Here is a 21,311-nt window from a genome sequence, read left to right as displayed (position 1 = left end):
GCGCTGAATTGTAATCACTTTAAACTGTGATTTGCCTGATTTTTAAAAACGTGTTTTCAGAGCATCACTTTAAAGAAAACTTGCTTCCTGCCCAAGAATCTTTAAATCCCAAGTGGGAAGAGGAGGGCTGAAAGGCACAGGAGGGGTGCTCAGATTTCCAGATAACCCAGCGCCAGGCAGCGTGCGGCGTGGAGAGCGGGTGGAATGGACAGGAATGCGCACTCCCTGAGGCTCCGTTCCAGCCCATCCGTCACCTGCGGGGCACCAGAGACAGATGCCGGCTCTCCAGCCAAAGGGTGGGCACAGGTTCCTTTAAAATCGAAAGACCCTACTCCCAGGTAAAAAGATGTAAAATCATTCCTTAGCCCAGACGAAATTCAGCACCCAAAGGGTTACACGTGGTTGCCGGGCTCCGGCGCAGGAGAGGGCGCCTCGGCACTCCCAGTAATTCAATTAGTCAGGTTTCTGGAAGGTGGGGCGGGGGAGGGGGTAGGAGGCGTGGGGAAGGGAGGAGATTAGGAAAACGCCTCTTTCTCGTGGAGCAAACCAATCCGGTTGGAGTAAAGAGAGAGGAAAAACCCCAATCTATAAGCAAACAGCAGGCCGTTCCCTGACTGGCCAGCTCCAGCTATCCCCACCCCGCGCTCCCACCCTTCCCAAGTAAACTGCATGGAAGGTGGAGGAAAAAAAAAAAAAAAAAAAGCAGTCCACATGACCTGGGCCGCAGCGGCAGCCTCGCTGGCTAGGCGCGAGCTGGCGGCACCTCCCCCTGCTCTGTTCGGAGCTCACTCCCGCTCTCGCGCCTCCCGCCCGCCGGCCCCGCGCCCCGCGCCCCGCGTCCCGCGCAACACGCCCGGGCGGAGCCCCATCCCCCCGCCCACGTCCACGTTCACGCGCGCGGCCTCGCGCTCTGCTGAGGCTGCTGCCACTGGGTCGCCGCCGCTGTCGGCTTTCCACGCAAGTCATTAACGAGGGGGCGTGCCCGAGGAGATTTTTTTCCCATAAAGCATTTTTTCTCTCTCTCTCTCTTTTCCCCCTCTTTTGCAAAACTGACTTTTACAAAACCCTTTCCACTTCTTGCCAGTCGTTTCAATTCCTCCTGGGCTGCTCGTGCTGCTGCTGCTGCTGCTGCTGCACTCAAGTTTATTTATTTTCCCGCCTGGGTAGGGGTTTTAGGATTCGGTTTGTGGTTTTCACCTCTGTTGCTGCTGTGCCTAAGGAGGGAAAGAGGAGCAGCTGCGGGAGGATCGGGAAGGTTTTCTGATGTAGTCATCGGGGAGGTGCCACTCGCTCGTGCGCTTTTTTTTTCCTCTTTTCCCATTTCAAACTGATTGATGCATCTCTACAAGTTGCTAGGCTTGGACCCGCTGGAGTCGCAGGGACACTTCTGAGAGCTTACCCCGGGCTCTTGGCACCGCGTGTGGGGGCTCAGTCTCCCTCTCGGAAGGCGATCGGAGACTGACATCGGCCCATCCAGGAGTTGGAGGGATCCATTTGAAAGTGATTGTTTCCCCTCCCGCTCTCCAGCCGACCAGTTGGGTTGGCGTCGTCTTGCAGGTTTAGGCATCCCAGCTCCGCCAGGCCGGCTGGTCTTAACCTCTGCTCTTCATTCACTGTGGTGCACCCACACCCAGCCAAGGAAAGCACGCGCGAGAAATCCCCGAGGCTCGGCCAGCATCCGGGGTGCCCTCTTCCGCTACCGCCGCGGTCCGACTCTGCTGGGGGACCTGCCGGAAGACGCGAAGAGCCAAACTTTTCTGTGAGGTTTTCGAGGCAAGACCGCTTCTCGCCGGCGCAGCTGCGGCTTAACCAGTTCCAGGACACCGACAAGGCTGGGTTGCGGCTCCGGATCCCCACCCTTCTCGGCGCACCGCCCGGTACCGCAGCACCTACGACTCCTCTGAGATTTCTAGGGGTCGCCCGGCTAAGGCACAGAGGAGGCTGAGGAAAGGGGTTCTGACTCCCGGGACCACAAGCGCGAAGCCCCCTATCTGCACGTCGCGCTCCTCCTGCAGTTTCCCACCGGCCGCCAAAGTAACTTGGAGCGAAGCGGGGCGCAGTGCGAGGGCCCCGAGTGGTGGCGGAGCCGTGCATAGCCTGCTGCGCCGACGCTGAGCCGGGCCCGGCGGGCCGGTGTATGTCTCCCCGCGGCTGCGGCGCGCAACTCCCGGTGACTGTGCAACGCGCGCCGCCGCCTGCCCCGACCCGCGCTGCAGCCGCCCGGCCCGGGGCGCACCTCCCTCTCCCGGGGTGACCGGCCTGCCGCCGCCGCCCGAGACACAGCTTGGCACCTCTTCCCCCGCCCTCGCCGCCGCCACCACACACACGCACGCTTCTCTCCATCTTGTGATTCCTTTTTCCTCCTGAACCCTCCGGTGGGGGTGCGAGTTTGTCTTTATCACCCCCACCCCACCGCCTTCTTTTCTTCTCGCTCTCCTACCCCTCCCCAGCTTGGTGGGCGCCTCTTTCCTTTCTCGCCCCCTTTCATTTTTATTTATTCATATTTATTTGGCGCCCGCTCTCTCTCTGTCCCTTTGCCTCCCTCCCTCCGGATCCCCGCTCTCTCCCCGGAGTGGCGCGTCGGGGGCTCCGCCGCTGGCCAGGCGTGATGTTGCACGTGGAGATGTTGACGCTGGTGTTTCTGGTGCTCTGGATGTGTGTGTTCAGCCAGGACCCGGGCTCCAAGGCCGTCGCCGACCGCTACGCTGTCTACTGGAACAGCAGCAACCCCAGGTAAGCCGGTAAGAGGCGGAGAGCCGGGGCTACCCGGGCCTAGGGGCCCTACGGAAGGAGCGGCGGCGGGGATCGGCGCGCACCAGCCGCTGGCGGCGCGCACCCTCGGAGCCTGCGTCGCCCGGGCGCTGATGGCTTGAGGCGTCGGCGGGAAGCGCTCGCGTCGCGCCCCTCTTTGTTAAGCCGCCGCGGAAAGGCCAGGTGCCCCTGGGAGTCCCCGGGGCTGCCTAGACCAACTGCTTCTGCGGGGCGCCGGGAGACTCGGAAAAGGGCGGGAGCCGGGGAGTAGGGACTTCTCCGCTTCCCAGCCCCGGCATCTGGCTGGCATCCGGTTCCCGGTGCGGGGAGCCCCCGGTGTGCGCCACCGGGAGCTCCTGCCTGGAGCGTGGTTCCGCAGGGACTGCGGAGAGAACCCGCCAAACATCCCCCAAAGTTTCCTTTTTTTTTTTTTTAATTTTAATTTTCCCTTCTCTTTTCCCGGTGCGCGCAGAGAGAGCGCACGGGCTGGGGGAAGTGAGGGGGGCTGGGAAGCGGAAGCTTTAGGTTTTTATTTTCCTCTTTAACTGCGAGGAAATCATTCGGCCCCTGAGTCAGTCTGGGCCCGGCGCGCCTGGCAGTGGAGAGGATTCTCCCATCTTCTCCATCTCTCCACCCACCCCAGTGGGTTCAAGGTGCTAGAAAGTTTGATCTAATGCCGGGTTACGTCATGTGTGCGGAACAAGCTGCCAGAGTTGGCCGAGCCAGGAGGTGGGAGCCCTTCGCCCGCGGCCTGGCGATGTGCTGCCGGAGGAACGCGCGCGATTACCTGGAACCGATTTGTAGGCGTCCCCGAAGCTCGCCGGGTACGCGGGAGACTAGAGGTGGGCGCCTGGGGCCGTCCTAGCGCGCGTGCTGGACACCGGCCAGTCGCAGACGTCCCGTGTTTTCGGACCCTGGAAGTGGAGTGGGGAGGTTATCTAGAGTGCCCAGCGGGGTCCTCCGGGTCTGGAGCAGTTCCGAACCAGTTCCGAACCTTTATTGCTTCCCGGCCTGTGCACAGAAGTCAGCCCCGCTGGGCCCATACCTCACTGCTTTCTCTGGGACAGAGGCTAGCTTTCAGCTGTGTCCCGGTCTCGGTGCCCTCCTAGGTGCTATTTATTAATAGTACAGATTGCATCTAAAATCACAGGTTTTTCACTGGGCTGGAGTGGAAGTTGGGAAAAGAGAGGCGGGAGGCCGAGGGGTTAGCCTAGAGTTGGTGCGCGCCCCGGGCTCCAGGAGAGAGGGTATCGGTGGGCGCCTCCAATTTTTCCTGTCTCCTGCGGGCCCTCTCCGCCTGCCTCCAGCCTCCCCTCAGCATGCAGGCGAGAGAGGGATTCCCTGCTTGAGTAATGTCAGCGCAGATGAAGATGGGAAGACTTCCCCACAAGCAGTCCGCCGGTTACAGAACCGGGAGGGAGTTCCCCCTATCCCGCTAATCCAGGAGAGTCTTACTCAGGTAGCCGCCCAAGTCCTAAATGAACCGCTGAACAGGAGTGGAGATATTCTTTAAAGTTTGGTTCAAAAAACAAGAGTTTCCTGGAGGTGGGTGGTGGAATGGGAAGCGATTTCTTCTTTGACATGCCACTTACCACTTAGGAAAAGAGAAAAAGAAGCCATCCTGCCAGAGGAGAGATGCCTTTTATTAAAGCTGACAAGACAAATAGAGCAAGCTTTCCAGTTGTGATGGTGTTAAAAGCAAGTCTCATTATGTTGGTTAGTTTTTTTCCCCGTTTGTGCTTTATTAGGCAGCATATACGAAGCAGAAATTTGTATCTCTGAACTTTAGCACCTTATTAAATAAAGCAACACTGAAATAGTTTCGTTGAATTTGGGATATCTTGCTCTCGGTTGTCTTTTCTTTCCCACGCCAAACTCCACAGTGTGATCTTTTTCTCATGGCATTCATTTATTTGGATACTTGGGTGTTCCAGTCTTCCTGGGTTAAAACGGAAAGAACCAGCAACACCCCTACTCTAACCCCCCTTCTTAACCTGTCAAGCTAGTCTGAGTTAGTTTGAGGACATTTTATCTTAGGTTATCTCTGTTTTATGCTTTTGATACTGTTGTTTGGTTTGAGATTAGCACATTGATTTTTGTCACAGGTCATGTTTTTTAATAGATCTGCCCTGCCTGCAGAAAACTCTTCTGCTCAGGATGCCATGGAGGCTTTGAACCTGCCCAAAGTTAATCTGCAGAATTTTAAAATACCAAGAGTATTTCTAAATTGGTATTCTCATTTCAGGTTTGTGGAAATACCTTTCTATTTGATCATCATCAGTTTGATAATGGCCAAAAGAAAGAGTGATGTACCCCTCTTAACCCCAAGAGATACAGCCCTAACACTTATTATTCTTAGGAATTTATGGACACATTTATCTTGATATGTTATCACAGTTAAAAACTTACTTTAAAAACAATATTTTAAAAGTAGGCAGTTTTATTTCTGAAGTGTTGAATAAGATGTTGCTTTTTTGATGCATTAAGAAAAGTCAACTTGGATATAATTTTAAAGAGGCCACATGCCGAATAAGTATTTTAAAAATAAAAACTAACAGTTTTCCACAAACAATAGTAAGAAAATATTTCAGAAAATTTCCACGGGTTTAGTAAATTTTATAAATTCAGTGTTGTGCAATTCCTTTTCATATATGTTATTTCATAAAGTAAGCTAGCCATGCCTTGTGTCTTTATATAGAACCTATCTGTTAAGATTTTGCTAAACTAGTAAGACTTCAATCTTTTGAAAAAAGAATAGAGGACTTTAATTGCAACTTAAATAAATTTTTTTATTTTTCCCTCAGAATATAATAAGTTCAGTGGGCACATTAAACTGATGATAATGTACACTGTGTATAAACGAAGTAAATCTACTTTAGCTTATACTAACAGATTCAATTTGAAATTATGTTTAGGTAAAATCAGAATTAAATGTATCTTGAACACAGGGATTAAGTACAGTATCTTACTGTGTAACTTGAGTTATGTGTAACTTGTGTATCTGATAGGAGTTTATCTTCTACATGGAGTTTCATTACTGCCTCTCCATTGATAAATGAGCATCTATAGATATAGTTTCATGGGAAAAAATATTAAACTTATTTGCTGTCAGAATAGTTTTAATGTTACAATCTATGTACCCAGGTATTCACTTCTGAGAAGTGGATACTGAGTTTTCAAATGCTGATAACTTTTTAGTTGGTAGTATTTATTGGATAGGGGACCAAACTGATTTTATGTGTTGAATTGGCACAAATTTGTGAAATAGCAACTGAGAACTATCAGTTTGAATGGAAATATATGATAACATTTGCCTAAATGCATCTTCTATATTTCCAAAATTTGAAAACTTGTATAAGTTTTACCTAAAATTGTAAATAATCAAATGATCCTTTTAATATTATGCTGAATTCTAAACTGGAATGTCACTAAGTAACTTTGAGTAATGAAAATCCACATCAAGAAGAATATAACTATTTGTCCTTAATTTCTTTAAGAATGTAAAAAGCTTTTAAATAATGTTAAAAAGACTTCCAGTATTAAAACTTTATTTACATTCTCCTTTAGTAGCTATGCTTATAAAGAGAGTCAGAATACTAAGAACATGCCTCTTCATCTGAAGTATGCCATAAGCAGTTTGGTGCTTCTAATAAGAATATACTTTTAAACATCATGTGCTTATTCTAAGTTCTTTTTGGATTATTTTGACTATTTGCCGAAATGTTATTAAGGTAATTAAACATATCTCCTACTGGTTGGCATTATTGATGCAATAGTCAAATAATAGAGCAGCAAATATGACCAACACACTTTTAGGAATACCAATCCTCCTCAACCTGGTGCTTTGCTTCTGTTAAGGTTTGAGTATCATCAGTTTAAAAGGTTATACTCTTAAGAGGAAAATATCTCTGTAATTCATCAAGGATTTACTAAACTTTAACCTAATCATGTTTTCTTTGGACTTTTTCAATTCTTGTAGGGACTTGTAAATTAAACATTTCATATTAGAGTAGCAGGTAACTGACAGCTTTCAGTTTTGTTAACAAGTAATCTTAGAGTTGTGAAAGTAATGTGAATTCTAGGTCAACACTCCCAAATCCTCTGGCAGTACAGGTCAAATGTATGTGGCTAAGAAGAGAGAAGTAGTAACATTTTTTTTTTTTCCTAATCGTATTCCCTTGAGTATTTTTCTTCTTTCAAAATTTACTTGCTCCATTTAAAAAAAATCTGAGCCATCATCATTTTGACATATGTATACCAGTATACCGGCACTGTGACCTTTTTACTGACAAGTAAATGAAATCAGCATGGTTTAAATCTAAGAATTTGTTGTGAGTAAAGATTGAAAGTTTATCTTGGTCTTGAATGAGTTTCATCAGGAGACTTAGAAAGGATTGTCCTTACTTTTGAAATTTTAAATATTTTAAGTAATATTTTGTATGTTAGAAACATAAATGTTCTTCAAGTAAAAGGCATTAACTTTAAGCCTCAATGTAACATATCACATTATTAGATGTATTGGTAGTAATTTTGTTATTCTGAAATTTATATCAGAATTTATGCAAGTACCAGGATAAAAATAAGGCAGTGTGATTGAGGTTTATAACCCATGTTTTTATGCTTCTATGTTTATAAGAGATGTGAATTGACCCCCCCTTTTTAATCTAGAAATTTGTAAAAGAGAAGTATGCTTCCTGTTTGTTGGTGAGTTTTCCATAGAATTTTGAAAAGCAGAGTTAGCTACTAAGATATGTTCTACCTATTTGATTCATTATTTTATATATTCACAATAAACTATCAGAAATACTCAACTGTCTGATTTTTAGATGACAGGAACATTAGAGCTATTTGAGGCAGATTTGGCTATACAGTCTAATTTGGCATTTTCAGGGTAAGACCAAGGTCAGTAAACTACTTGTGATTAAAAGTATCAGAGTCTTCAGTAGTTTATTACTCTCTGTTAGGTGATTTTAGTGGTAGTAACTTAAACCATCAGCTCACTGAACTAATATCGTGTTGTCATGTGTGTTGTGGCTGACAATAGCTTCAGAAGCTTCCACCTTTGAAGGCTGAGGATCAGGTTTGGAGGGAACACTTAGTTACTTGGGTGCAAATTAACCTTGTGAATTTCTTGCCATTTAATTTTGCAGAATGCCTTCTGAACAGGCATTTCACTGCATTCTGTCCACTGGCCTGGTTTCCTGTTGGATAAGGACAGATAAAGATGAGCGCCTCCTTTTGTCCCCTGTTGCTATGAACCAAGCAAGCTACCAGCTTCATGCTGGGCCAAGAAAATGAATGAATACAATTAGTCCTTCAGGAGTTCTGGCCTTTGCTAGCTTGGGATAAGTATATGCCAGAAAATTTACCTTTGAGAGAGAGAAAGCATTAAAATAAAAATGAACAAAATATGAGAATATGTTAAGAATAGAATTTTACATGTTGGGTAGCATTTGGTCTAGTGCTTATTGGTTTGTTTTTTCAATATAAATTTAAAAATTTTTTATAAGATACCACTCAACCCTCATTTTTGTGTATGTGTTGAATAACTTCTGTAGCAATAAAGACTTAAAAAGCTGTGATATTTTGTTTGAAATAATGAACGACTCTATGTTGATGATTCTGTATTATCAATTCTCTTTTCAGAAGCAGTATACAAACTGTTAAAATAGCATTCCTGATTAGAATATCCATGTTGCAAAGGAAGCCTCAATTTCCCTAAGCAGAGTGAGGAAGGTCCTTGCCTCTTACGCAGGACAACTCAGTCAGATCAGCCTTCTGAACTGAGGAAAAAAATTGCCCTTTGATCATTTGTGATGGATAACACCTTCATTTTCAGGTATAAAAACCTCAAAGAGGAGTATAAGAAATGAGGTATTAATATTCACTTTTAATAATTTGTCTTACGATGGTGGTCTTAGACAGCCAAACATCAATAAATTACTGTCTCTTTTAAGGGCCTGATTTATATTATCAAATTTATATTTTAGTCTGCTTTTCAGCCTATGTCCTGAGCTGTTTTGTAGAAAAGTTTCTTGTGATTAATGTGAACTTCCAGTGCTTCTGAATAGGATATTACTCACTACTAGGAGATCTATTTCCTCTTAAATTTGTCTACATTTATGTTTTCAAAATTTAGTCAGTCATAAAGGAGCACAATGACACAGGTCCATCTAGCTTAGAATTAAAAGTTAATCAAGTTTTTTCTGACTACAACTATTTTGCATGATCTTGAGTAAAATCATTCCTAATATCTTCATATTCTTGACAGTACTTCTTATTGTACTCTCTAAAGGATTTATTGTAAACTGAAATCCGTGTGCTATTTTCTAATTGAAAAATTTGAGTGGATGCAAATTCTTGTTTTTGAGGCTTCTGAATATGATTTTCAAACAGTAAACCATGTAGTTCAATGAAAACATTATTTTAAAATATTGAAAACTCTTATTTAGGCTAGCTAGTTGCTGAGAGACAGTAGTGTACCACAGTGATGGTTAGCTCAGCTTTCATTCAGGTAGAATTCTATCATTTTCAATAAGGGAAAATAAACCTTTGTCATCTTTAGAAACATCCTTCATACAATTGACAGTTGACAGGTTGAAGAAAATGTTACTGTCAGGTCTTATTTTCCACTCAAGTGAGGAATAAAAATAGGTTTGAATGATTTTTAAAAATCTACTTTAAAATTATTTCAAGATGGATAAAATGCTCTTAATTTTTATATGCATGTCAGAATTGATCTTCCAGTTGCTTTAGGGAGGGTCAGCAAAGTGTAGCTCAAGGAGAGATCGTCTAATAGTAAAGTTCCTATGATTTTTACTTTTAAAAAGTCAAGCACAGTTGATTTGATTGTAATAGGATATTGCTGCATGTTTTATGATTGGATTCTTAGGAGATGTAAGATAAATTTTCTTTCTATTATTGCTTATCAAGTGACCTGATTTTCATGACTGATGATCACGATTCTGGTATGAACTAAAAGTGGGAGTTTGGGCATATGCTCTGGACAGTCATATATATTAGCAAATATGTGTATGCCTTGGACAATCATGTTATTAGTACACATTGATTAGACCTGTTTTAAAAATCGCTTTTCTATTAATGATTTGAAATAACTGCACAGTATAATATATGGATTACCATGTTGGAAACACATGAATACTTACTTAGAGATTAGAAAAAATATGATTAAGTGCTTATTTCCTGATTTAGAAAAGCTAGTTTTTTGGCTTTCAGTTAAATCAGCGTGTTTTTTTTCCCCCTGGAAGCGGCCATCTTGTTTTAAGACCGATTTTATTTCTTTCGTGAAATTGGTCCGGAAATGAATATGGACGATAGAAAAAGACTAAACCACTTTATGATCATTTTGACAGGGCTCTCTACATTTAAATGCTATCTTATTTGCAAACTCACTAAAATGCTATCTTCTTATATTTAGTTGACAGAAAAGGATGTTTTAACTTAGTAATAATATGCTTAAACCCAGGCGTATTATGTTAAATGTTGGGCTGTACCATGTTTCCATACATATTTTTTTTCTCGAAGCTTATACCTTATGGCTAATTTCAAAGTAATATATTAATAGCCCCTATTGTCACCTCCACCCCCAAATCCTGATTTCATTTTTCTGACTATGCTAAGTAGTTCTTTTTATTTGTTGGTTGCCTTTTTTTTTTTTTTAAATTACTCAAGTCTACCAGGAATCTTTCTCCCGCAAAAGGTACTGATAAGAGTATAGGTACCTCTAAAAATGAAGCAGTTGGGGTTATTTAAGATGCATTATATTAAGTCAGAGCCTTTTTGTCTCTGAAATATAGGCTCTTCCTATCACATTAGACCAAATCTTTCTTGTGGGTTCTCATAGATTATTTTGCAAGTAAATTCATGTTTGTTACTAAAAATTATGAGAGTATATCAACTGACTCTGCTATATTTTCTGTCATGTTTTGTATTTCTGGATATATTTGGAAAACCAAGTGACCTAATAAACTTTGCTAAAAATATATACTATACTCCTTACTACTGCATGTGTTTGATGATGGCTGGGAACATTATTCTCATGCACTGCAGTAAAAGCAGAGCTTCCGTAAGATTAATTTCAAAAGTAACCTGACTTAGCCTGATTAAGCTGGGCACAGATAAATATTACTTATGTCACTTATGAAAAACTGCTTCAGTTCATTAGAGGTAAGATTTTGGGTGGTTGTAGATGTAGTGTAAAGGCAGTAAATGCGTGTTTTAATAGCAGATACATGTATCACGGTTAAAGTTCAGGTATGAGTTGACCATTTTTGCACAGAAAACTTTCCTCTGATATCTAGCATCTGTTTTTCTTTGGCTAGTGAGAAGACTAAAATAACTGAGTGTTCAAAGTGACCTTTTGTTTTTAAATGAACTAACAAATACCTTTTGTTTTTTTTCTTGCTGTTTCCAAGCTGTCACAGTTTCCATTTTAAAATTTATTAATTATTTATATATGTAAAAACTATAATTAAGAATTAACTCTTCCCTCTTTCCCTGAAAATTATAAAAGTAAATCAAAGTATTTTTATATGAAACATACAGTGTTGTGGTTTGAATTAAATGAAGTTATGGCATAGTTAGGTTGGATAATTATAGTGCAAATTGTTATCTAGGTTGTGATGATGACAGACATGATACTTCATGTTTTATATTTTGTAGATGTCAGTGGGATATACAACTTTGTTACATTACATTTACTGAACTCAATAATGTAGAGACAACTTCACCTGCTTACATTTTTAATAGTTTTTAATTTTATGGAGACAAATGAGAATGGGGGGAAAAGGAAAAATAACTCTAAGTATGGGAAATTATCTTTTGTGTCTAACAATTAGGTTAAACAAAGTGGGAGCAAATGAGCCTAGTTCCCTTCTATTGTTTCAGGGCAAGAAAATACAGACAGATGTCGGAATGTGGAAGCGGTGACCTCTGACCCGCACAGCATGGCCACTGCCCTGGCACACAAGTGTCCTGAGCCACCATCGTAGCAGGATGCGTTTTTGAAGTGACTGACACTTTCAGATGGAGATCTTGAAACTGATTCTGTAGCTATTTGCAGCCCTCCAAAGTATCAGTCTTTTTAGTTTTCATTTTAAGTTTCTCACCTTACCATTTATGAAAATGTTTCTTTGGCTCAGACAGAGCTTTTGTGGCTTCCGGATGGCTTCTGTGTCCATATAGTCGCTATAAATCTTTGCCTCCCAATAATTTTATTCAACATGTTGGGATAATGGAGGCTAAGGGAAGCTCAGATGTACGGTTCTGCTGCAGCAAAGTATTTGCCTGCTTTATTTAGCCAATACTTTTTTTCTTCTTCTTCTTTTTTTTTTAACAGACAGATGAAAGCAGTGGTTTTGTTAAAGGCCTTTTCTTTTAGCCTCTGCTCTGCAATCTCGCCAATAACCCCTGGGTTCAGACAGACCATTAATGTTTTAGATACTGTGGCATTCAGTGCTTTCTTCATATATTTGTTTACTGTTACTGCTTCAATAAACTTTTACGCCTATTTCAGTAGTTTTCTGGCGGGAGCTCCGTTTATTAAAATTTAGTGACCCAGCACTAAGAGGGGTACAGTTCAAATAGTGGTGCTTCTGACAGGGTTTTGTGTCAAACTAGAGAAAATAATGGGGAAACGAAAGCTGCCAAAATGTGTCTCCCAATTACTAATTAATAAGGAGAGAAGGGACCTCAGTGATAGATCTGGTGTCTGCCATGGCAGCAACTTGGGATTCTTTATTTTAAACACTGTATAAAACAAATTAAACCTCAGAGAATGTAGCATCCAGATATTTTGTATCACAAGTGATAATTTTTTTAAAGTCTGTGAAAAGCCAGGCAAAAAACAAAATTTGAAATGAAATCTTTGTACTCTTTACCAATAGTATCAAAATATAAAGCTATTCTAAAGAGTATTTCCCTGATTAATAAGCAATGCCTTTATTCTTATTAATATTTTAGTTACAGACATGATAGTGTTCTTCTTGGTTTTAGTATGGGTGTAGCATTGTATACATACTTTATTGTCGACAAAGATTCAAGGAAACATTTTAAAATTTTCCCACCATATGCTTGTCATTAATATTTTGAAAATTACTGTAATTGAAGAACAGAACCTCCCCCACTTGCCAAATATATATATATATATATATGTTTTTGCCATCCCAGAGGTTTCAGTCTTTTTCTGGCAGTGTTTCCACTATGGTTGCTAGAACCATAATTAAATGCCTGTTATTAGTGTATTTTTTCCATAGCATTTACAGCATCAAAAGCAAAGGGTCTTGTATGGAAATATAGCTGTCAAGGGAACAATGAAAACTAATTACACACCCTGCTATCACCGTAGTCAACTATACTCTTGGGAAGACAACATGACAGAGGTGGTGTGTGTGGAGGGGGTGCGTATATGTATACACGATATTCCATAAGAATATGTACGCCTAAGGTCAGACATACCTATTGGTTTACCTTTATCCTCTGTTCTCCAAAGGAAAAAAAAATGTAGAGAGGACTACTAATTTAGTTAATTAAAATGAAAAAATGCAGTTCTTTGTTAGGAAGGGGCTCCCTATTTTAGCATTCTTCCTTTATAATATGAACTGAGAGAATCAGCAATATCTATGAGTCTGAATATCTCGTTATTTTGAATATTATTTTGGCATGGTCTTGTTATCAATACATATATTAACATATCTGACTATTATCATTACGTCTTTTTCAAATTTTTATTTTTTTACTTAGCTCTAGATTTTTCATTGACATCTGGTTATTTGAGAGCTAATCACTTCATTTATTATGTAAATCTCTCTATTGCTATTTTTCTCTTTTGTTGGCTTTTGGCCATTTTATTGTCTCTGGGCCTGTAGACCTATGGATAGATTTGAGAAAGAAAAGGAAACTAAAAAAAAAAAAAAAGGAAAACCCAAAAAACTCAAACTTTTAGCAGCTTGGATAGAAGATTTGGTAAGGAAAGACCTTAAAGCTATTGAATAACATGAGGTTTTGGAATCAATTTTGGATTTCAGTCATCCACGCCATCCCTATTCTCTGGTACCACATAGAATCAGAACTTGGCCCTATATAATGTTTTCCATTACTCTTTTCATTCCTAGGGTGAGCACTCTTAGCTGTATCTAAAACCAAAGCCAAATAGATGAATTCAGCAATTACATGTTGACTTGAACTTATTTTTCCAAAGTTTTCACACTGAAGAAATTCTATATTCCTATATTGAATATCTAAAAGTTATCATTGATAAACTATTGAGTGATATTTGCAGAACACTGGGAGACATACAGAGGATTCAGGGATAAGATAACATTTGCACCTGTAAGGAACTTAAGACCATTGTGCAGATATAATAATTTTATACATATAATTATATTACAAAGTATAAAATAGTACGATAAATGTGCATATGTAGATTTATTTGACAGATATTTATGTCAAGTGTCCACTGTGGGCCAGGTACTGTTCTCGGTACTGGAGATACTGCAGTAAACAGCATATATACAGCATCCCTGTCATCATGAAGCATTCGGTTAGTAATTTCTAGGTCACTGTTTCTCACACTGTAAGGTGAACACAGACCTGAAGATTTCGTTGAAATGCAGATTTTAATTTAGTGGGTCTGGGCTACATAGGGCCCTGACAGTCTGCATTTCTAACAAGCTCCCAGATGACATTGATGCTGCTGGCCCATGAACCGTGGTTTGAACAGCAAGTTTCTAGATAAAATTAAGTGGGAGAGAGATTACTTCTGGCTCCTCTTCAAGGACTCTTGGTTGTATTTGCACTGAACTTTTCATAGAGTTCTGCAGTTTCTAAAATGTCTCCGTATTTATGTGAAGGAAAATTATTTGCCATTTGAAAAGCCCGGAATGCCTAGTGTTCGTTTCTAACCACTTTCCTTCAAAACTCAGACAAATAAAACAGACTTTTACATTGAGGTTTATGCTTCATTGAAAATACACCACTAACAAAGGTAATAGGACAGGGATTTCATTATAAGATTTGGTCTCTGTAGACAAATTCCACTGGAATAAAAATACTGCCCTGGTCCAAAAAGTTTAAGGAGGATCCTGTCATAAATGTCTAAGGATATTTATTTGCAAACCCTCCCAAGATGTATTTTATGTGGCAATGCCAGAATTACACCTCAGAAACAGATTTTTAACACTTTCCAATTTAAATCCATATGGTTAAATTAACCCCAAATGTTCTTTTTACATTAATATGAAAGATGACTAACAGTTTTTCTACTTTCAATGTCTGGGTTTCTTGTGGGTGGCTTTCAGGAGCCTGTAATTTCAATGGAGTTGTGAAAGACTTGGGACAAAATGCCTTCTTTCTGTAAAGTTCTATGATTCTAGTGGTCTTAGTGAGAAGCTTTTGCTTCTGTAGAGTCTAGGTAATATAAGATCTGCAAATATGCTTCCGCTTTTCTCACAGCGTATATATTATTTGCTTTTTTCAAAGCAAATCTTTGTATTAACAAGTAAGGAATGGAACTAGTTAAATTCAGAAGATTACTCTACGTTTTTTGTTTTTTGTTTTTACTGATCTTCACTCTATGCATATAAATACAATATTACTAATCTAAATGAACTTTCAAGTCTTTGAAAGCATCAGTTAAGTAGACTGACTTAATTGAAATGTACCTCTATGGAATGCTTATTTTTAAAAAAGATAAAATGCTTTGTACTTTAAGTCAGGTGTATTTTTATGAAAGGAAACAGATGAACAGGACAGTGACCACTTAAGTATTCTTTTATTTTAAAAAGAAATTTTTACCAACAATTTTTGATAGTTAATTTTAAAACAGAAGCAAATATTTTTCTTTTTAAACCCTCAATGGATTTAATTAGAACATTGGATACTATTTCATAATAACTATGGATATTATTAAGAATGGTAAATCGAGACAGTACTGTTTTGTTTGTAAGTTTATGTTTATGTTCACTGTGGTGTAGACGAGGGTTCTCAAACAGTGAATTTGGGGGTGACAAGCACTTAGCGTTTCCAGTTTTATGATTCTCATAGATCCTGAAATGTGAGAATCTTCTGTGACTCTGTGTGAACTTAAGTGGCTCCTAAAAAAGAACTATGCTATATGCTTCAAAGATTGTTAAATTTAGGAATAGGATATAGTCATTGATTAAAATGAAGTAATTTGCATATCTCTAAGAAATGGGTTTGTTGAAAATAGAGTTGATATACCTAAGATTTGTGTTTTGGATGAAGTAGAAGATGCTCAGTAGTTCTTAATACTGTTTTTCACTTCCATTTTTAAAAAGAGAAAATAAGCACATTAAATTGTTTTTATTTAACTCAAGGTTGTTAACAGTGACTTGTCATCATATTAATAGGTTGTAACCAAGTTCTTTGGTAATAGGTTGTAACCAAGTTCTTCCCAAACTTCAAATTTGTTTGGGTGTTGGATAGGCAAGGACTCAGAAAGTAAGATATTAAAAAACCTATATCAGATTAGATTTGTCACTTGTCTGTTAAAATTTTTTGGTTTTATTTCAGAGCTAAGTAAATTTCAGCTCTATTTGAGTTGTAAGTATGCCATTTATAGTGGCGAATCTAAGCCTCAGTTTCTTCACCCTAATAAATAAATGGGTATAATAAAAATATCTCCCTAAGACTTGTGAAAATTTAAAGGAATGTGTATATGTGACAGGACTTTAAAAACTGATATAAAACTTGTAAAAAGAATAAAGTCAATCATACTTCAATAAATTGGGGGGAAAATAGAGATTTAAGGGGAGTTACCTCACTTTGAACCTCACTTTATATATATTCTTGTGAATCTCACTTTATATGTATTCTCGTAAGTTGCATAAAAAATACATTCTTACAAATAAAACTTATTTTAAAAGCATCACAGAAAAGTTGAATTTTTAAAAGATAGACCAAATTGTATCATTTTGTAATATATGTTGTTCCTGAGAGATGATTTGTACATTTACATTGGGTTTTATTTAAAGGAATTTACATTTTAGGTTTTATCTTGTGATTTCTAAAAGAGTAATAATGTGTAAAGACTGACTCTAGAGAGGCAAGTCTTCCAGGACCTTCTTCCCCGGAAAGGGATTTTGAATCTCCTTTGTAAAATTGGCCAGGTTTATTTTTAATGCCCTCCCTTCCCCTCTCAGTTTGTCTCTGCTATATTGTTTCTTCTTTGACTTCTAAAACCCTGATATTCTACTTTGGACTTCATAGTTATAATGAGATATCTCCATCTCAAAGGAGAAATTAATGAATACCAACATCCTCTTTGAGAATGCTTGTATTTCCAATGAGGAGCTTGTTGAAACAAATCAATTCCTGTCTGGGCCTGCTCCTTATGGGCAGCTGGGCTGTCCCTGGGATCCTTGGATTTTTCTGAATTCTGCTGCCAGAAGAGCAGGGTTTAGCCTCTTGACGCTCTGCTTGAGAACTCTTGCTGTTGACTATCTTAAACTTACTACATATTATACACACATTGATATTAGAGATATAAATAGATCATAACAACATGTAGCTGAGAAAGGAAACAGGATTTGTCAAGGAACACATATTTTAATGCATTGAAACCTGAGTAATACATTACTGCCAAAGGGCTGCTTTCCTATAGAATTGTCCAGTGGTTATTCAAAGCCAGTTTTACTTCCTATGTTTATAGTTATTTAGATGGATAGCAAATGTGCCTGTTACTTTTTAAAAAATTTCCATCATATACTTACATAATCATTTTGTAACATTGTTTTACTCCTGAAGGTACAAACCTCATTTATGCCAGAAAAAGGTAATTCATAAGGGAAATTATCAATGATCCTTATGTGCTGTACCCAGAAATTTAGTGAAGTTGGTGGGCAGAACTTGGCCACTAGTAATAAAAATGCTGGGTCTAACATAAGCCATACCAAAATTATTTGAAAGAACACTGTGAACTCTCCATAACAGATTTCTCTTAAAAGTACAGCATTTTAATGTTTACAATCGCTGTGCTCATAGGAAAGCTAGATTTACCTTTGTTGCTCTTATATCATTTTGTACAAAAGCAGGTTTCTTTTTTCCTACTAAATTGGAAGTTAAAATTTGTGAAGGGAATGAGCTTGCTATGAGTTTATTTCAAGTTTGAAGCTTGGTAATTTTATGTTACTTGGATTCCATGTCTGATGAATGTTATTAGTTACAGTCCCTCCCTTGCTCCAGGCTTGCTTTCTTGGCAAAAGGGTAGTCAAGAAGTTTAAATTTTGATGACTTACTTATTGATATTTTATATTATTAAAATACTAATTCCTTATATTCTTGTACATCAGTTAAAAAATATCAGCCAAAGACTGCATCTTAGCCAGGCTTACTCAGCATTTTTTTTTTCCATGAGAGCAGGTTGATTGATCAGATTGCGTGTGTATAGCTATCCAGTAATTCCTTAAGATAGTGAAATGATTGGATTGAGTTGCAGCTTAATTATTCAGCTTTTATTAATATGGTAAATATGTACTAAAGGCTAGAGCTAAACAGATTCCAGTGCATGTGATGAATTTAGACTGTCGAACAGGCTAATCCTAGTGCATCACCTTTTACCTCATTATTTTTTTTGGAGGGAGGGATGGTTTGAATTATCTTCATTTCTCTTTGTGAAAGGCTGTTATGTCAATGTATTTTACATGTTTAAATTACAGAAGATGCTCTTTAGTACTAAGATTGTCATAAACTAGAATTTTAACTTTGGACAGTTGTAAATTCTCTTCAATTTCTCTTTTTAAAGTTTTTAGATCATTTGGCTCTGTTCCTATGGAAATGTTGCAAAGTATGAATGGAATATACAGTTAAGTCTTTAAGCAAAAGGAACAAAGTCTACTTAATGATTTGAATTGAATAATGAGTATTATAGTTGGTTATGGCAGACAACTATGAATTTCTTCCTTAGGTATCTAACAAATCTTTAGTAATTTTATATAGCCTTAATCGTTTTAGTAAAATTTCCCAACTGTCACTTTGGGTTAGTTCTATGGCAATTGACCTTTAAAAAAAAAAATTTAAACCAACTGGCAAATACAAAAATCCTTACGGTTAAGTAGTTTCATATTTAATATAGAGGGTCTGTCTACATTTATGTCAACAGAAGGCAATGTAAACCCACAGGGAAGGTTTATTGGCTCTAATATGGTATTAGAACAAACTATCCATCTTACCTCCCACCTGCTGTCCCATAGTAAGCCTCTTTTACTGGCGGGAAGAGAGTATTTGGGACTTTTTTTTCCTAGTCACTCTCTTCATAGCCATAGATTAACCTTTCCAATCTATTGCAAAGATAACAGGCATACTTACTAGTATTTATCATAGCATACTCTTAATTCATGGGGTTTGGTAATCACAACTTCATTTTGTAATCACACTTGAATTGGTAGTATACATAAGACCTGGTTTGGAAGTCAGTCATGGGGTTTGGGTTAACTTTATCTAGAGCTCTTGCATTACCATTCTGGGCAGAGTAGGCAAACATTGGCAAGCTCTTGAGTGGTTGATAGGATCAGGACCCTGTTCACAAGATATACATGGGTCACATTAAGTAGATTTGCATTGCAGCCTGAATATGGAGTTTTAAGACTGCAGTAATCAGTGTTGGAAGACGAGTGGTTTTTCTTGTTATAAATTGCTAATTAGTATTGAAAGTCTAACCTGTTTTGTTGAACAGCCTCCCTTATTTTCTCTGAGAAAGTGGTTTGGACAGTAATCTATTTATCTCTATACCCCTCTTCTCTCTAGTTAAAATAAAATCTAGAAACCTCTGGGGACTCCCCCTGTTGAGTTGTGCTTGGAAGGAGCTTTAAAACAGTGCCTCCAAACTGAAGTAAATATTGACTGGGTCTGGGGCTGAGCCCTGCTCAAAGCCTCCTATTGTTCCTCCTCAGTCAGCACTCCAGAGTGGGCTCAAGTATGCATGTGTTAGGAAGAGAAGAAAGGCTGTGGAGGGAAATTAACAGGGCCCACAGCTGAACTCATAAATGCACCATATAGAGGAAAGGGAAGCTGACTACAAAGCCAGCTGGAGCTTACACTGGGTTATGGAGAACTTAGGAGACTGAAGTGCAGAAACGCTGACCAGCCTGTCTGCTTTAATGAAGTTTAAGGTACACAAAGCTGCTTGTCTTGGTGGGTCCAGCCCATATCTGAGTGAAACCTTTGTGTCAGTGATGCTGTCTTCTCAAGGAGACGTGAATTGCATCATTTTGGTGAACTTGGAAGAAAGAAAAAGGGTAAACCCTCAGATTCCAGAATGATGCTTCTCCCTCCCTGGTACCTGTTCTGATGCCTCTGTCAGCCTTCCCTCTTTCAGATGTCATGTCGGATTACACACTCTCTTGGGTCTCCTAAGTGCTTTGGCATCCCTGGGGTATCACATGGGTGAGGGAGAACCATATGCCATTTGAAATGAAAGTTCTGAAGAGGAGGTGTTCTTATTATATGAAAAATTTAAACTTTTTTTTTTTTAGAAAAAGAAAATTAAATCATTTAAATATGGAACAGATTCCCTTGTTTAAAGTGGAGTACTTTGAGAAAAAGCTGCTTGTATTTTTACCATTCAGTTTAAGAACCCAAACAAACAGCTGGCTGACTTATGTTTTAGTGAAAACCATCCCGTACATTTACTAACTAGAAAAGTAAACATCCTTAAAAAGAAATTCTTGTGTGTCTTGACTACAAAGTAATTGTTAATAAATACACAGTAAAACCAATAGCATATTTGGATTGTTAATTCATTTCCACTGATATTGTAAGCATGCTTTTAAATTTGTAGTCTTATGTGATATTTGATGTGAACATATCAGTGCTAAAGACCACATGCAGGCAAATACCAGGACAATTAGAAAATTCTTTGATTGCCAAGGCAATCATCAAACTGTTCTGCTTCATTCAGGCCACTAATATGTTAGAACAGTAGTGTCACAATAAAGCATGAAATGCTATGGACAGAGAGAGAGAAAGCACATCTGTTCTGGGGTGTCAGAAACTACTTTCTGGAGAGGAATAATTTAGTCTAGACCTTGAACGATGGATATGATTTTAAAAGAGATGGGGCAAGTAGCTGAAGAATATTCCAGGGATCCTTAGGAACAGGAGCAAAGGCCTACTGGCTGTAACCTTGTAGATGGATTTGGGGAATAAACAGAAAGTAGTTTATTCAGGGTGGGGGGATCTAGTGAAAGTACCTGCAGCATGGGCTGAAGAGGAAGGTTGGTCAAGTTGTGGAGTGTGAATTTAAGGTTGTGATTTTTGTTTTTGACTTTTTAAAGGCTTTATTTATTTAGAGCAGTTTTAGGTTCACAGCAATATTGAGAGGATGGTACAGAGATATCCCATGTACCTCCTACTCCCACACATACATGAGGCTGCATTTTTAGTAGGGGAAGGAGGACCATTATATTGCATTATTCTTTATAACAGATGGATTAACAGGGTCCTAATATGTATTAGAATTGTTCTGCACTGTTGTATATCTTAGTCATTGTTTAATTGCTTTGTAAATATAACTGAATACTGGT

The 21,311-nt window shown here is 39.3% G+C and overlaps 1 protein-coding gene across 2 annotated transcripts in view; it reads left to right on the top strand.

Moving 5' to 3' along the window:
- The first annotated feature begins 2,536 nt into the window (after positions 1-2,536).
- EFNA5 (ephrin A5) overlaps positions 2,537-21,311 on the top strand; it is a 292,590-nt gene continuing 273,815 nt past the window's right edge. For both annotated transcript variants that reach the window (XM_054489787.2, XM_054489785.2), the window contains exon 1: positions 2,537-2,733. In XM_054489787.2, coding sequence (XP_054345762.1) covers positions 2,609-2,733 — 125 coding nt within the window. In that variant the 5' untranslated portion in view covers positions 2,537-2,608. The remainder of the gene's footprint in view (positions 2,734-21,311) is intronic.

Source organism: Pongo pygmaeus, chromosome 4, assembly GCF_028885625.2.
Source record: "Pongo pygmaeus isolate AG05252 chromosome 4, NHGRI_mPonPyg2-v2.0_pri, whole genome shotgun sequence".
Lineage (NCBI taxonomy): Eukaryota > Metazoa > Chordata > Mammalia > Primates > Hominidae > Pongo > Pongo pygmaeus.
This window is presented reverse-complemented; position numbering and strand designations above follow the sequence as displayed.